Consider the following 16771-nt stretch of genomic DNA (forward strand, 5'->3'; position numbering starts at 1 on the left):
GCTCTGGACCTGTGACATTCCAGTCTCTCTACAGTACTGAAATTTTAATCAGTCACTGCAGACACAGATTCCTCCTGGGAATTTTTGTTAACAGCCAGATGCATCTTCTTTTCAGAACTTTGCATTCCCAGTGTCTACCATCTATGATCAGGAGTCACTCATTCTCTTTGATGTTAAGGTTTTGATTTAGCTGTTAAAGCCAACCTACTCATCTTCAAGCACCAGAGAGTGTGTGGTTGTTAGTCTGTTTGTCAGCTCACACCTCTGTCTGGAGTTCTTGCTAGTTAGATGAGAGGACGTTGATATTTGGAATAATGTGATAAGGAGTTCAAGCATGGAAAGGAGCCATGAGAAGCCAGATGCGAGTCCTGGAATTCGAGATTTACTTCAGTTGACCACGAGCAGCCATGAGCAGCCTGCCTCTCTCATCTCTTGCTTTCTCTGTTAGTCAGGACACAGTTTTGCTCCTCTGACCCGCTGGAACTCTGGTTTTTCTCACCTGGCCCATGAGCGTCTGCTTGGGAAGAGGGATGTGCTGGTACATATATCAAAGTGATCTCATTGTCCCAGTTTTACTTTCTCAGCATTTAGGGTACCACCATTAACTAAGATATTTAACTAAGAAATAGAAAAATGAGTCTGATTTCACACATGGGTTTCAGAGTCATGCTGTTCAGAACTTAGATCCTTGCTCTTCTGAGCACTGTGATTGTGAATAGGCCTTATCCTTTACCTCATCGGTACAGTGGGGATAGTCTGTCCTTCACAAGTGAGGCTCTGATGAATTGAGTCATGGGAAGCAATTTAACCAGGGCATGGACTCTGGTCAGGGCCTAATAAATGGTAGCTGCCATGATCATTGTAATCTTATCCTTATGATGCTGTTTCTCCACAAAATCTCTTCTGGAATTCCCTTTTGAATTGACTGTCCATTCTGTGGGATGTTGATGCCCCTGACCTTCTGTGATTCCTGGGAAAATATCTAGTCACTCAGAGCCAGATCTGGTAAACAGAGAGATTGAACGGAAGAGTACCAATTTTATGTCATTTCCCACTAATGTCTGAGGTTTCTTAAAATCTGATTCAAAGATGATACTAAGAAATGATGCTTAAAAAAACATGTTGAGCAAAAAGGGTTGTTGAAAATGTTTGGCCTCCTTTGGGCTTAAAGGTTGTTGCTTCTTTCCGTGGATGCATTTTATTCTTAATCAATGCAGTAATCATACATATTTATGAGGTATATATAGTACATGTGTAGAAATGTGTAATGACCAGGCTAGGTGATTGCCCAATATCTAACCTTAGGTGTTTATCATTTCTTCATTTCAGGAATGTTCAAACTCTTCTCTATTAGCTATTTTGAAATACTCAGTTAATGTTGTCAAACATGGTAGTGTTTCTCTGCTATAGGACTTCTAACAGCACCTGTATCCACTAAGCATCTCCATCCCAAGTGCCTGCCTTTGTTCCCTACCAGGAAAGTAACTGTCTAGCCTCTGTGTGTTTAAGAACATGTGGTCTGTCTGTCTGTCTTTCTTTCTTTCTTTCTTTCTTTCTTTCTTTCTTTCTTTCTTTCTTTCTTTCTCTCTCTCTCTCTCTCTCTCTCTCTCTCTCTCTCTCTTTGTTTCTTTGTTTCTTTCTTTCTTTCTTTCTTTCTTTCTTTCTGTGTGGTCTAGGGATGTAGTTTGGTGGTTCAGCACTCACCTAGCCTTGGGTTTGTTTCTTGGTACCACATAAAAATATGAAACAATCCTTCTGTGCCTAGCTAATGTCACTTAACAAAGTACCCTCCAGTCAGCCCCATCAAGCTGCTGAAGACTTGTCTATCCTATATGTGCCATGTATGTATGTATGTATGTATGTATGTAATTTTCACTTTTATCCACTGTTGGGAACCTGGGCTGATTTGTATCTTAGTGGTTGTGAATAGTGCTGTAGTAAACATAAAGTGCAGTAATTTCTTTGTCATATTGATTTCAGTTCTGTGTACACGGTCAGCAGTATGACTGACAGATCCTGTGTCAGTAAACCCTTAACTGTTTTTGATAATGACTACACTAATTTATATTGCTACCAACAGTGTGTAAAAATTCCCCTTTTCTACATCCTCACTAGAATCTTTTGCCTGTGTGGTTTTTTTTTTTTTCATAATAGCCATTCTAACTCAGTAGGATGATAACTTACTGTGTTTTTATTTGTATTTTGCTAATGGTGTTGCTGTTGCCTTAGGCATCTTATGGAAGAGTCTGGTGGGAATTTTCACTTTCAGAGGGTAGAGTCCATGACCATCATGTCAGGAAGCATGGCAGTGTGCAGGCAGGCAGGGTGCTGGAGCAGTAGCTGACAACTTATATCTTGATCTACAAGGATGAGAGAGAGAGAGAGAGAGAGAGAGAGAGAGAGAGAGAGAGAGAGAGAGAGAGAGAGATTTAGTCACTGTTCTATTGCTATAAAGAAACACTATGACCATGGCAACTCTTATTAAAGGAAATATTTAATTGAGGGCTTACTTACAGTCTCAGAGGGTCAGTCTGTTATCATCATGGTGGGAGCATGCATGGTGGCACACACGGTGCTGAAACAGAAGCTGAGAACTCCTGATCAAAAGGCAGAGGGAGATAGCAGAGAGACATGGGGCTTTGAGGTTTCAAAATCGCACTCCCAGTGGCATTCTTCTAACAAGACCAGACCTACTCTGACAAAGCCACACCTCCTTAGCCTGATGATCATTCAAATATATGGGGGGGGGGGGGGGGGTTGTTCTTATTCATACCCTCCAGAGACTGGGAATGGATTGAGAAAACCTAAAGCCTGCCCTCAATGAAACACCGCCTCCAACAAGACCACACTTCCTAATGCTTCCCAAACAGTTCCACCAACTGGAGACCACACATTCAAACTAAGAGCCTGTGGACTTTGATTCTTAGCAGCACAATGATACCGAATATTTTTCACATGCTTGTTAGCTATGTCTAAACTGTGTTTATCCAGGGCTTTGTGCACAGCAGGTAGGTGCCCTATTACTAAGCAGTGCTGGAGATGAAATCTGGGGTTCTCATATATGTTAGCTAAACATTCCACTATGGAGCTACAACCCAGTCCCATTTATCCATTGAATTTTTCATGTTGGTTTGTCTGGTCTCCTTACATATTCTGGTTAGTAATCTTTTGGTGGCTAAGAATCTTGCAAATGTTTTTTTCCAGTTCTTTAATTTTTTTAGTTATTATTGTATTTATGATGTTGTCTGTGGGGACACATCTATAGAGTGTGTGTACACTCAGTACAACTTAGTTGATCCTTTGTATGCGTCCTAGGGGTGGGGTGCTGCAAATACTTTAATAACTGGGTTATCTTTATGACTCCATTTGTCCCATTCTTGAAATTGTCTGTTCTGAGGTTATGCTGTGTAGAAAATGTAATACCAGTGTTTGAGTTTTGTGTTTGGGGATCATGTAAAATAAAAAAACCCTTTGTTCAGTTCAGTGTCCTCATGTATTTCCCCTATGATTTTATTTATAGTTTCTTGTTTTATTTTTCTCTCTCTCTCTTTTTCCCCTCCTTTTCTCTTCTCTCCTTTCTTTTTTAATGAGGACTCTTGTATCCTGTTTGTCAACTCCTTATGTAACTGAGGATGGTCTTAAACTTCTGATCCTCCTGCTTCTACCACATTAATGCTGGGATTACAAGTGTGTGCTACCATGTCCGGTTTCTGTGGTGATAGGGACTGAGCCCGGGCTGTCATACATTTGGACAGGTGCTGTGCAGCAGAGGCACAGCCCAGCAGCCCTCACCAGCTTTGTTCTTTTTGCTCAGGATTGTGTTCACGGGGTGTTTGTGGTTCCACAGGATTTTTTTGTTGTTGTTGTTTTGGTTTGTTTTTTTTTTGAGACTGAGTTTCTCTGTGTAGCTCTGGTTATCCTGGAGCTTGCTTCATAGGCCAGGCTGGCCTTGAACTCGCAGAGATTCTGGCTGCTTTTACTTTCCAAGTACTGGAACAAAGTTATATGCCGCCATGGTTGACTGAGTTCCTCCAGAAGTTAATTTCCCCCTATTTGTCTGTTTATTCGAGTGTGTTGGAGACATGTGTGTTTCATGACACATGAAGTCAGGAAAGCTTTCAAGAGTCAGTTCTCTCCACCCTGTGAGTCCTGGGGATTGAATTCATGTTGTAAGGATTGGTGATAAGCATGCTTACCTGCTGAGCCGTCTAGCCAGCACAAATTTTAGCAGTCCTTTTAAAAACTAATTCTGTAAAATTACATCAACTCTGTAGATCACTTTCGGTAGTATGGATATTTTGCCATTGATAAGTTTGACCTGAGTGTAAGATGACTTTCTGTTTTCCTGGGAGGGGAGATTCAGTCTCATTTCTTGGTGTTTTTACAACTTTCAACTGTAGAAACCCTTCACTTCCTTGACTAAACCCCTCCCCCCCCCAGTCTGCATGTGTGTGTGTGCAAGATGGGGGTGGGGAGAGAAGCTGTTAAGTGTTCTTATATAGAAAATCACATCATTTGTAAACAGGTAATTTGACTATTTTTTTGTTTGTTTGTTTGATGTGCCTTGTTTTAGATTGGTGAATAAACAATTTCAGCTTTCTGCTGCAGCATGCTATTAACCGTGGACCGTGGAGTTACTGTGTAGAAGTCTGCTCCTTCTAGGTCCTAATTGTTTTAGATTTTTGAATCTAAGCACCACTGGCTATTATTAAATGCGTTTTCTGTGTCTGCTGAGATGCTCATGTGGTTTTTTTTCTCAGTTTTGTTGATGTGATTAATTATGTTTATTTGTATATGTGTGTTGAGCCATAGTTGAACCTGTGGAATAAATCTTATTTGATAATCCCCCACCCCAAGGAAGTAATTTCTCTTTATCCACCGTGGAATCTAAGGATCTAACTCAGATTATCAGGCTTGTGGGCAAGTGCTTTTACTCACTGAGCAATCTCAATAGCCCTGTAGGTTTTGTTTCTTTTTTAAATTGTTACTGGTTTTTTGTTTTGTTTTGTTTTGTTTTTGAAACACTGTTGGGTTTGATTTGCCAGCATTTTGTTAAAAATTTTCACATTTATGCCATCACATATATTGATCTCTAGTTTTAATATTTAAAATAATGCTGGCCTAATAGAATGAGTTTGGGAGGATCCTGAACCAGATAATTCTTTGGAATAGTTTGATGATCAGTTTTAGTTTGTTGAAGATTTGGTAACCTACACTATGGAGCCTTCTGATCCTATGTTAAAATGTAACTTTTATTCTCCAGAAATAATTGTTCTCTCTAAGCTGCCTCCATCTGCAAACCCAGGCTTAGTTCTAGAAGTTTCTATCCTCCATACAATCAATTTTATCTAGATTGTTTTCAGCCTCTAAGACTTACTGCTGAATAAACTCACCCTTTCTTGTTCTTTCTGAACTCTAGCTGGCTGGTTCAACTCAGCTGTTCTGGCTCAAACTCCTTTCCCAGCTGACTGATTCAGTCTGGCTTCTCCCCCCACCCCTGCCCCCGCTCTGTGTGTCTCCTGACTTGCTCTATTTGGCCTCAAACTAACTTTGGCAATCTGTTCTAATCTTCTGGCCTCTTCTCATTCTCTGGCTCATTCTGTTTTTACCTATGTCTAACTTGTCTTCAACCTGTCTCTGTAAAACTCTCCGGGTGAAACTGCTTTCTTCTTCCCCTTGCCCCCTCCTCTGTGCTGCTCTCTCTTCTTGTTAGAGTTGGGTATATTCTATTGTGACAAATCTTTCTCTGATTCATTACTTTATCTGCCACCCAAAACTAGACATCATTTTTAAACATGGTTGCTTTCTTTTACAAACTAATTTTACTTTCATTGTTTTGGATTAAAGCTGTGTGCTAAGGGTGTGTCTGTATTCCAGCCAGAGGGATTAATGGTATATTCTAAGGGCTGAGCCACACCACAACTAGAAACAGGTTGTTGTTTTCTTTTGTTTTGTTTTTTTGTTTTTTAATTAAATAACAATCTCAGGGTTCACAGTGTGGTCAAATATCCTGCAACACCTACCCCTGTTTTTGATGGGAGAACTTTTTAGTACTGATTGAATCAGCCTCTTTCCCACCCCCACCTCTCTTTGGTCTGTTCAGGCTTTTTATGTCATTTTTGGCTTCATAGGTTGTGTATCTAGAAATCGATCCATTTCTTATGGATTTTTCCAATTTTTAGTATTTAGTTGTATATAATAGTACTTATTTCTGTAGTATCTGTTGTAATATCCCCTTTTTAATCTCTCATTTTTTAAAATCTTTTATCACTCATCATGTTTGCCGTGTACAAATTACTTGATAGAGAAAAGAAGGAAATTGTATTTTTAATGATGATTCCTGGGGCATTGGATCCATTATGACAGGGATGGATGGCCTTATGGAGTGACTGTCTGTAGTGATCAGAATGTGTGGAGTGACTGTGGGGACAGGGACATGCAGTGGAAGCTGCTAACATTGTGGAGGACAGGGAGCAGGAAGTGAGGCATGACAACCAGAGTCTATGGCCTCCAGAGGCCTTTTCCTAGTGACTTGTTTGTTTTAGTAGTACTTCATCTCATAAATGTTCCTGTGCCTTTAAAATAGTACAGTGAGATAGGAAACAGATGCTCAAAGCATGAGCTTATTGAGGAAACTTCAGATCAAACATTTGTGCTTAGTCTAGCTAACATTCTGTCAGGTTTGTTTATCTCCAGGAAAACTAGCTGAGAGCTGGGCACAGTGGCATGCATCTATAGTCTGGGAGGCAGAGGTGCTCAAATGCAATCTTGGCTACTTAGTGAGTTCACTACCAGCTTGGGCTATATGGGATCAAGTCATATAAAACCAACCAACAGACAAACCTACCACAACTCTTTACTGATGTATTGTTTTTCTTCTTCAGTCTGGTTGGTTTTGTTTTTTGTTTTTTTCTTTTTTTTTTTTTCTTTTTGTTATCTCTGCTCTGGTCTGGTCTTGTTTTTCCTTACCTTCTACCAGCTATGGGTTCAACTAATTCTTGAGTTATACTATTACATTGTTTAAAGTCTTTTTTTTTTTTTAAGGTTGCTGTAACCCCTCCTCTTAGTATCACAAAGGCTTTGATATGTCATGGTTTGATTTTCATTTGTTTCAAGAAGATTTTTTGGTTATTTAGTTTTTGAGATAGGTTCTGGAGTAACCTTGAAATCACTGTGTAGTTGAGGAAGATCTTGATGTTCTGATCCTCCTGCCTCTGACTTCTAAGTGCTGTCTTACAGGTGTTTATTGTTACATTTGGCTCAAGAAACTTTGATTTAAAAAAAAAGTCATTGACCTCCTGTTCATTTAAAATAATATTAATTTCCTCCCATGTATTTGTAAAAGTTCTTCTAAATTTTTCATCATATTTATTTATTTATTGTAAGTAGGGGTGTGTGTGTGCACACACTTAGCATGGTGTGAGCCTGCAGTGACTTGTGGGAATCAGGTCTTTCCACCATATGAGTCCCAGGGAGTCAGGCTTGGTGGCAAGTGCCTTTGCCTGCTGAGCCATCTTGGTGGCCCCTTTTATACAATTTCTAAAGTCCTTCTATAGATTTCTTGTTTTATTCAATTATGAGCAGAAAAAATACAAGTCTTTTCAGGTTGTAGTTCTTATATTCTTTTTTTAAAGACTTGTCATCTAACATATAATCTATCCAGAATAAAATTCCATGTTCTGAGAAGAAAAGTGTATATACTGAAACTATTAGATGAAGTGTCCTGTAATTATCTGCTAAATTGGCCTATAGTATAATTCAACTCCAGTTTTTTTTTTTCATTGATTGCCTGTTCTCTCTCCTTTGATGAAAGTGGGTGTTAAGGTCCCCATGATTATGTATGAGATCCTGCTTTGTACAATTGGATATTTCAGCAGTGGGTCTATATACACTTATTAGTGCTAGTTCATCTTGCTGAATTGGTCCATTTATTATTATATAATGACCTTATTTGTGTTTTAAAGTGTTTCCTTTATTTTATCTAATACTGTTGCTCCTTTTTTTCCTGCTTGCTTGATGTTTTTCCTCCATCTCTTCACTTTCAGTCTATGTCCATGTTACTGGTGGAGTGAGTTTCTTGTAGGCAGCAGTCTCATTTTTAACTCCATTCCACATTTGGTATATTTTAACCGAGGAATTTAATCCAACAGGATAGGTTGCATTGACTTTGGTTCTAGATGAGTACTTTAGAGCATGTAGCCTCTTCAGCTATAATCCATGTATATGATGTCTATAGCATGCTCGTAGCTTCCACTGTATGGGTTATTGGATTGCACCTAAGTTCTCTTAGGTGGATTTGCTAGCAGCTCTGGGTGTAGTGTATTTGGTTGTGGGTGTGGGAATCCCTGTTAGTTTCTGCAGATCTTATGAGAGTTTGGCTACTCTAGAGGGCCTACACATATAAAGCATCTAAGCAGAGCCATGATTCCTGTCCATCTGCAAGGGCCTTGTGTCTGAGCATCCCACAGAGGCTGGGTTGCACTAGTGGGCCCAGAGGGGTATTTGTATGTGAGCAAAGGTTGTATTACTGGCAGTGTTTCAAAGAACCATCTGCCTAAGGTAGGTTCTGTGTACTTCTCAAGGCCTCCAGGAGGCAAAGATTCTGAGAATGCTCAGCCTTCTTCTTGGGACTGCAGGAAGATGGATAGGACCACAGATCTGTTTCCTCAGGAGCTTCACCAGCTACCTTGCTCAATGCTGATTGTCATTCTGCCTCCAGGGCTGAGTTGGCTAAACTGCTGGGGTGGCTGTCCTGCTGCTTCTCAGGATCCTAATTGGTCTTTCTTAGTCATAACTCAGTGATAGCTCAGTGATAGCTCCGAGACTGGGCTTAGGACTTGTGAGAGCTACAGGCTTTTCCAGCAGTAAATGCTTCTGGTGTCAATGGGAGAACTGTTGAGGCCTCCTGCTGGCTCTTTCCCCACCAAGTTGTTCAAGTTGATTTTAAGTAAATTGTGTATACCCTTCTTATTAAGACCATGTGTCTTAGTTAGGGTTTTAGTGCTGTGAACAGACACCAGGACCAAGGCAACTCTTATAAGGACAACATTTAATTGGGCCTGACTTACAGGTTCAGAGGTTCAGTTCATTATCAAGGTGGGAGCATGGCAGCGTCCAGGCGGGCATGGTGCAGGAGGAGCAAAGAGTCCTACGTCTTCATCTGAAGGCTGCTAGGAGAAGACTGGCTTCCAGGCAGCTAGGAAGAGGGTCTTAAAGCCCACACCCACAGTGACACAACACTCCAACAAGGCCACACCTCCTAATAGTGACACTTCCTGGGCCAAGCATATTCAAACTGTCACATTCCTACCACACCCAAGTGCTGTGCTTTCAATACTAGTGCAAAAGCTATTGTTTTCTATGTTTTGGTCCTTTATTTTGGAGGAAACTATTTCAGCTTCTTGCAGCAGCTTTGTTGTTGGATGATCCCGATCTGTTACCTTTGTTAATGAAATCCAGAAAAAGGAGCTTTTCCTGTCTCCTGAGTCATCAGCGTGAACACTACTAGCCCTGTCTGGATTTTGAAGAGCATTAAATGGCATGTTCTTCCAAATTACACTATTCCCTCCAAGTTGCAGCATTTGCCTGTGGAGGGGGAGGTGTGGTAGGCAGGAGGCAAACAAAAGGTCACACATCCAGGAAGTATGAAAACTTAAAATGTTCTTGGGGGCCCTTGCAAGTTTAAGGGAGTAAGCACTACAGGGATGATATGTGTGGGTGGACAAGAACCAGCCACATTGCAGGAAGACCCTGGAACTGTGAAGCTGCATCCAAGCTGTGGAGAAAATACCAGGGTTGTCAGTGTGGGCTTTCTGGTGATGCAGCTGCTTCTGAGTTATCCTTGCTCCTTGAAAGCAATTTCTCCTTTATTTCTGTTAATAACCTTATTAAAAATTTTATTGGGTCACCAAATTGTACTTTGGTGCTATCATTACTTTGGTCTGTCCTGGGTTCCTTTTCTGGCACTAGTAGACCTTTGTCTCAGGAAAAATCTGTCACACAGCAAAGAACTTCTTGCTTCTTTGGGTGTGATGGTTTATATATGCTTGGCTCAGGGAGTGGCACTATTAGAAGGTGTGGCCCTGTTGGAGTAGGTGTGGCTTGGTTGGAGTAGGTATGTCATTGTGGGTGTGGGCTTTAAGATCCTCATCTCAGCTGCCTGGAAGCCAGTCTTCTCCCAGCAGCTTTTAGATGAAGATGTAGAACTCTCAGCCACTCCTGTACCATGCCTGCCTGGATGCTGCCATGCTCCCACCTTGATAATGAACTGAACCTCTGAACCTGTAAGTCAGCCCCAATTAAATGTTGTCTTTATAAGAATTGCCTTGGTTCTGGTGTCTGTTCACAGCACTAAAACCCTAACTAAGACAGATGTTGGTACCAGGGACTGGGGTACTGCTGTGATAGGCCTGACCATGTTTTTGTTGGGAAGAATGTAAATCTGGGGACTTCCTGATTTAGAAAACAATGGATTTTTTTTTTTTTTTACATGGGGCTTAATTGGCCACCCTAGTAGAAATATGGAAGAGTTTGTTGCTGAGAGTGATTTAAACTGTGCAAACCTGGCTCAAGAAGTTTCAGTGGAGAAGAATTTCAGTATGTGACCTGGAGACTGTTTTTATGGTATTTTGGTGAAGAATGTGGCTGCTTTTTGCCCTTGTCCAAAGAGTGCCTGAGGCTAAGGTGAGGAGATTTAGATTAATTGCTTTGAAAAAGGAAGTCTCAAAACAGCCTGGTATAAATTCTGTTAATGTGGTTACTAAAGTTTACTCTTTCGGTTTTTCGAGACAGGGTTTCTCTGTGTAGCCCTGGCTGTCCTGGAATTCACTCTGTAGACCAGGCTGGCCTTGAACTCAGAAATCCGCCTGCCTCTGCCTCCCAAGTGCTGGGATTAAAGGCGTGAGCCACCACTGCCCGTCTAAAGTTTACTCTTATGAAGAGCATTTTAATGAAGATGAGCAAGCTGAGAAAGGAAAATATATAAAATATATGGTTCAAGTATTAATAGGGCATCAGGAAGTACAATGGAGTTGAATCCTATGTTTTAGGAGTTAACAGATTAAGGGAGTGGGATTTTGGGACCTCACCCAGCTAAATTCAAGTCCTGGCATGGTGGTACACACCTTTAATACCAGGAGACAAAGCCAAGCAGATCTCTTAAATTCAAGGCCAGCCTGGGACAAAGCAATTTCTGGTTGAAGAAAAGCTTAAATCCAGGCTGGTGGTACAACATGTTTAATCCCAGGAGACAGAGCCATGCAGATCTGAGTTCAAGGTCAATCTACACAGCAAGTTCCAGGACAGCCAAGCTTAGGCAGTGAGGGAGTTGGAAAACAGAAATCTGGTGATAATGTAATAGAACAAGGGGGCCACATTCCAGCTCGGCAAACAGCAGAGCTTGGCAGCATTGGCCAGGTGGCTCTGGTTTTAGAGTCAAGAATAGAAGGGACTACTGGGACAATTGATGCTGGTTAGCTGGAGCTAACAAATTAGTGGTAAGTAAGAAGAGACCAGCATCACTGAGATGAAATCTTCTGGGAAGTGTTTTCTGAGAGCACAAAGAAGCTGTGTTCCAGAGGTAGCCAAGGTTGTACCTCATGCTGCAGCTGGACTTGGTAACATGTAAGAATCACCCAGGTGGTACTGATTTTGAAGGTATGGAGGGGTCATGAAGAGCAGCTGAGGCTTGGCACTGTGAGAGGCCAGGGAAGGCCATTGGTGAAGGTGCAGCCTCAGTTGTTGATAGCCCAGGACTGAAGTGGTTGTGCAAAGAAGTTTAGGCTTGGCACCATGAAGAGAGCCTATGAGAGGCTATTGGTGAAGCCTAGTTGCAGCAGAAGACCCCACCTAAAGTATTGGAGATGTCAGTACTATGGAATGATCACCAAGAGCATCAGCAGTGGAGTGGAATCAACCAGAGCCTAGAATGTTACAGAGGGCAGAGCTGGAGAAGTGGCCTAAGCCCTTTGGAGGAGGCTAGAAGATCATGTGTGGATCCCAAACATGGAACAAAGCTGTGCACCTGAAGTTAACTTGGAGACCTCAAGATGTTTGAGATGCCAGAGCCATGGGCTATCTGCAGAGGAAAGCTGCTAACAGAGGGTGGAACCAGCCCAGGAGAAAGAAGTTTGTTGCAGTCAACAAAGATGAAAAAGGAGTGGAGATCTGAAAACCACTTTGACATCAGACATGGAGATGCAGAGTTTGAAGTTTGTCCAGCTAGTTTCCTGTATTGCTTTGGAGATTACAGTTAAGTCTTTGAATGAATCTTAGAAGAGACTTTGAACTTTAACCTTTTAACACTGTTGAGACTACTATAGGCTATAGGGACTTTGGAAGTTGGACTAAATGTATTTTGTATTATGTTATGCTTAGGTATGGTCCCCAGAGGCTCCTGTTTTTGAAAAGCATATGGGAGCCAGGGAATGGAATGTTATAGTTTGTATATGTTTAGACCAGGGAGTGGCACTATTAAGAGGTGTGGCCTTGTCGGATGAATGAAATTTGTCACTATGAGCATGGGCTTTAAGACCCTCATCTCAGCTGCCTGGAAGCCAGTCTTCTCCCAGCAGCCTTTAGATGAAGATGTAGAACTCTCAGCTCCTCCTGCATCATGCCTGCCTGAGTGCTGCCGTGCTCCTGCCTTGATGATAATTGACTGAACCTCTGAACCTATACGCCAGCCCCAATTAAATGTTGTCCTTATAAGAGTTGCTTTGGTCATGGTATCTGTTCACAGCAGTAAAACCCTAACTAAGACACTAGGTTATGAGACTTCATTCTTCTGCTGACTGTCACACATCCTGGAATTACCCCTTGGTATACTAAAGCAAAGTTGCAATTTAAATCTTAGGTGTTTGGTTTGGTCTTCTTAGCAGTCTAAAAATAAAAACAGTTCACATAAAAACTCAGATTTTTGTTTGTGTTCAAGTTGTGTAGCAGGCATGTACAGCAGAGTGTCAGCTTTCTTAGTGATGTGTGGGACTTCCTGCTTTTATGGATCTGCTGATTCGGTCCATGAGGGCAGAGGGCGATGTCAAACGGGATTTGGAAGCCCTGTGAGTTCGTGTGGTAAATGACCACACTAGGGCTGCTTGTCAGTAGACAGGTCAGCTTTTCTTAGGGTGATTGAAAGCTTATAAAGTTAGGGGGACTGAGGGTAGGGACTTCCCGGATAGGCAAAGGTCACTGGCTGGGGGCTTAGGGTTCCTGACATTACCTCATTAGCATGGGGAAGCATTTCAGAAGTCTCAGGTGCTGACTTGAACAGGCTTTTTCAGAAGAAAGGAAATTGATCCAATAAACCAATTGAGGCTATGTGCCATTCCTCAAGACAAGTGTGGGAGCTTAGAAAATCCCAGACAAGGTCAGAGAGGGAGAAACTGTTAACAAGGGAGTTCCTCGTTGTTCACAGAGTCTCAGAAGGCTATCCAGTCAATGGTAGACTTTGATTGACCTTAATTAGCACTTTTCCCACATAGCAGGCGGGAGGGTTACGCCTGCAGGCTCAGTGCTCCCTGTTGCATTCGCCTGGCCCACTTCACTCATCTTCACCTATTTCTACCTGGCTCCTGGAGGCATTTGATCTACACAGCTCTGAGGAAATGTTTATTAATATTCTAATCTTGTGGTATGGCACTTTTGGCCAGGGGCTGGCCAGCGTGGCTTGGTTCTAACACACCTAAGTTTGGGATACTTAGCAGATAAAGTAGACTGTATTCTAAAATATGATCCTGCTACCTGTCTGCAGAAGACTCAGGGACTAGGGATTGTCTAAAACCCCAAAGTCACACCTGCCTATGAAGTATTATTCATTCATTCTCTCATTCACTCATTCATTCACTCACACACTCACTCAGCTGTTATGAACTAGGTCTTGGGCATACAGTTATATATAAAGGATGGACTTCTAAGTACCCGCCTCAGGAGACTTGGTACTTAGGAGTCCTGGATGGTCACATCCTCCTGACAAGTTCTTCTGTAGTCTCACAAACACATCTGCTATTCTGTTCTTAATTCATATTCTCTCTCTCTCTTCTTTTGTCTCTTATTTCTCCTTCTCTCTCCTTACCAGTCTTCCTTTTCCCATTGGCAGGCTCTTATATAGTGTAGACTGGCCTTGCACTTGCTTATATAACTGAGGCTAGACTTGAACTCTCCTGACCCTTGCTGTCACTTCAGCTCTCAAGCTCTCTGCTTACAGATGTGCACTGTGATTCACACTCATCATCACAGGCAGTGTCTATGCACAGTGTGTGTGCAGTCCCATGGAAGCCAGAAGCAGGCTCTCAATTCCCTGGGACTGCAGTTAAAGATGGTTGTGAGGTGCCATGTGGGTACTGGGAATTGAACCAGGGTCTTCTGGAAGAGTAGCCAGTGCTTTTCACCACTGAGCTATCTCTCTGCACCCCCCCTTTTGTATTAATTATTATGCAGACTTAAAATTGAATAGCTAAGAGGGATTTGAGCTAGGCTGAACTCCTGGGGCACAGAGTGACCTCCTCTCAACCTGTTCTGAGTGAAACTGTACTGTGTAGTTACTCTAAGTTGTCATAGCATAGACTTCTCTGACCTAGAAGCTTCGATTGTAAGGTGGTGGTGGTGATGATGGTGATGGTGGTGGCAGTGATGGTGATGGCAGGTGCCATGTTCTCAGAGCTAGTGGCTTACAGTATATGAACTAGAGACCTATCCTTTAAAAGTTAAATAGCTTGCCCAGAGTCACACAAACAATGGGATTTGAACTTGTGTTATCTGACAGGGAGCTCCAGTTCTTTACCACTATGCTGTAGTCAGTGTTCTCATTAATTCGTGAAATGATTTAAGAGCGTCCTTTTGCCTACGATATTTTCCTTTCTGGCTCTTAACAAGGTATGAAATTCTGCCACCCAAATCTCATGCTTTTATTTCTTGTTAAATGTGAAAATTCTTGGAGAGGCTCTGTATTGTCATCAGCAACACCTTAACACCTTAACCCTTCTCTGACAGCTAATTAAAGATCAGGCACTAAGAGATCCAGGCAGGAGACAGTTCCTTTCTTGTGCTGGGATAGTACTCGAGGAAGTACTTCCATGGAACACCACCCAGGCAGGGTTAGAATTGTTGAGAAATCAAAATGAGGTCTATGTAAAGTACTCAGCACAGGTGTGGCTCAGAGGAAGACTCTAAGAAGTACACTGTTAGGGTAGGTGTTGGGAAGTAGATGAAGAGTAATGAAGGGTGGGGGGAGGGGGAGCTGGGTTCCCCTCCTGTGTGCCTATGCTAGTGTGGCTCCTCTCACTGTCCCAGAGGCAACTTCCCCGGGCTGGCATATGCATAAAATAAGAAATAAACAATTAAACAATAGGGAGATCAGGAAGAGACAATGAACAACACTTGATGTTCACGTTCCCAGCCTCCTAAGCTCAGAGTGCTTCATGGACTCCATCTTCCTGTCTTTGATGTCCAGGCCATAGGGAGAAGCGAGTTTGGTGAGCAGTTTCCAGCTGGGACATGTTCTTGTCTTGGCCCAGTTGGAATCCCACATTCCCACTTGTAACTTTTACTCCACGGTTTGGAATGCTTCAGAACATTTACACCCTGTCGATCTCCAGGGAATTTGCCAGACTACTTGGGAATCAATTAGAACTTAGCCACCAGCCTGTTTACTTCAAGCAGTTAAATAGAAAGTAAAAACAGTGCTAACCCTCTCTCTAGTATTTTCTTAACCCCTTCAAGAGAGTATGGAATCTTCTCGTGGTATTCCTGTATGATGTACAAAAATACCGTATATACCCAAAAATATACTGTGTTTGTTTAACCATTTTGCCTCATGTGCTAGTGCTGCAGCTGACCTTGTGAGAGGAATTGCAGGTGTTGAAGCGTATCTGAGATTAGGAGGGGCATAAAGGGAGAGTGCATCACCTCAAGCTGCTTCTTGCTTTCTTATAGTGGTGGGTCACAAACTATTTTCTTTTCTCAGAATAATTATGCACTCACCAACCCAGAGAAGAGCATCCACAAGGAATCAGATACAAAGGAAACCAGAGGAGAGGAGGAACTAGACACCGAGGTCCTAGAGGTGTTTCACTCAACCCAAGAGTGGCAGACTCTTCAACCAGGTACCAGACTTGCTCCGTAGAAACACTGAATTAAAACCACAAATGCCCTTTGTTCTTGAAGGTTGGGAGCAGGCAGTCTCGTGGTGACCATCACAGTAGTAGCTTTAGTGCCGTGGGGTTTGCCGACCTCCATTCTTCAGCAGAGCAGTGTGTGGTATATGAGTACCCTGGAAGGGAGGTCTGTGGTGGGTGGCCATGCTTTCTGAGCAAGTGATGGAAAACTTTGTGAAGCACAGGAGAGGCAGTGACATGTGCCTTGCTCTGCAAGTGCTATTTTGGGCTCTGCTGCTTGGCTCAGTGCTGCTGAAATAGTGTTCATAGGAGAGTACTGAGCACTGGTGTTAGGCCCAAATGTTCTATTAAAGGAACCTGTGCCAAGAAAAAAAGGGCTGGTCCTTGCCTGATCATAACTGAGGCATCTTCAGAGGGAACAACTTTCTAACCCCTTTATGACCCTGAGTCCAGGGTTTCAAGTATTAATGACAATGGCCTGCAGTTGTGCAGTGTTTGCTATATTCAGGCCCACTGCTAAGTTCCTCGTGTATACCATGTTCAGTTTTCACAGGAATAGAATTGTTACTGTCTTTATCTTCCAGTAGAAATGCTGAGGTTCAAAAGGTTAGATGACTTGTTGTGTTACTCACCTGATGTCAAATGTCATGGGCCTCAGA

The 16771-nt window shown here is 42.3% G+C and overlaps 1 protein-coding gene across 2 annotated transcripts in view; it reads left to right on the forward strand.

The window, feature by feature from the left end:
* Positions 1 to 16771, forward strand: part of Sil1 (SIL1 nucleotide exchange factor) — a 232047-nt gene that overhangs the window by 65690 nt on the left and 149586 nt on the right. Inside the window, exon 3 of one of the 2 annotated variants that reach the window (XM_034518623.2) lies at positions 15962 to 16100. The exons of the other annotated variant lie outside the window; for it this stretch is intronic. Within the exon in view, the coding sequence (XP_034374514.1) occupies positions 15962 to 16100 (139 nt within the window). The remainder of the gene's footprint in view (positions 1 to 15961; positions 16101 to 16771) is intronic. 2 annotated transcript variants of the gene reach the window in all.

Source organism: Arvicanthis niloticus, chromosome 14, assembly GCF_011762505.2.
Source record: "Arvicanthis niloticus isolate mArvNil1 chromosome 14, mArvNil1.pat.X, whole genome shotgun sequence".
NCBI classification, from domain to species: Eukaryota; Metazoa; Chordata; class Mammalia; order Rodentia; family Muridae; genus Arvicanthis; species Arvicanthis niloticus.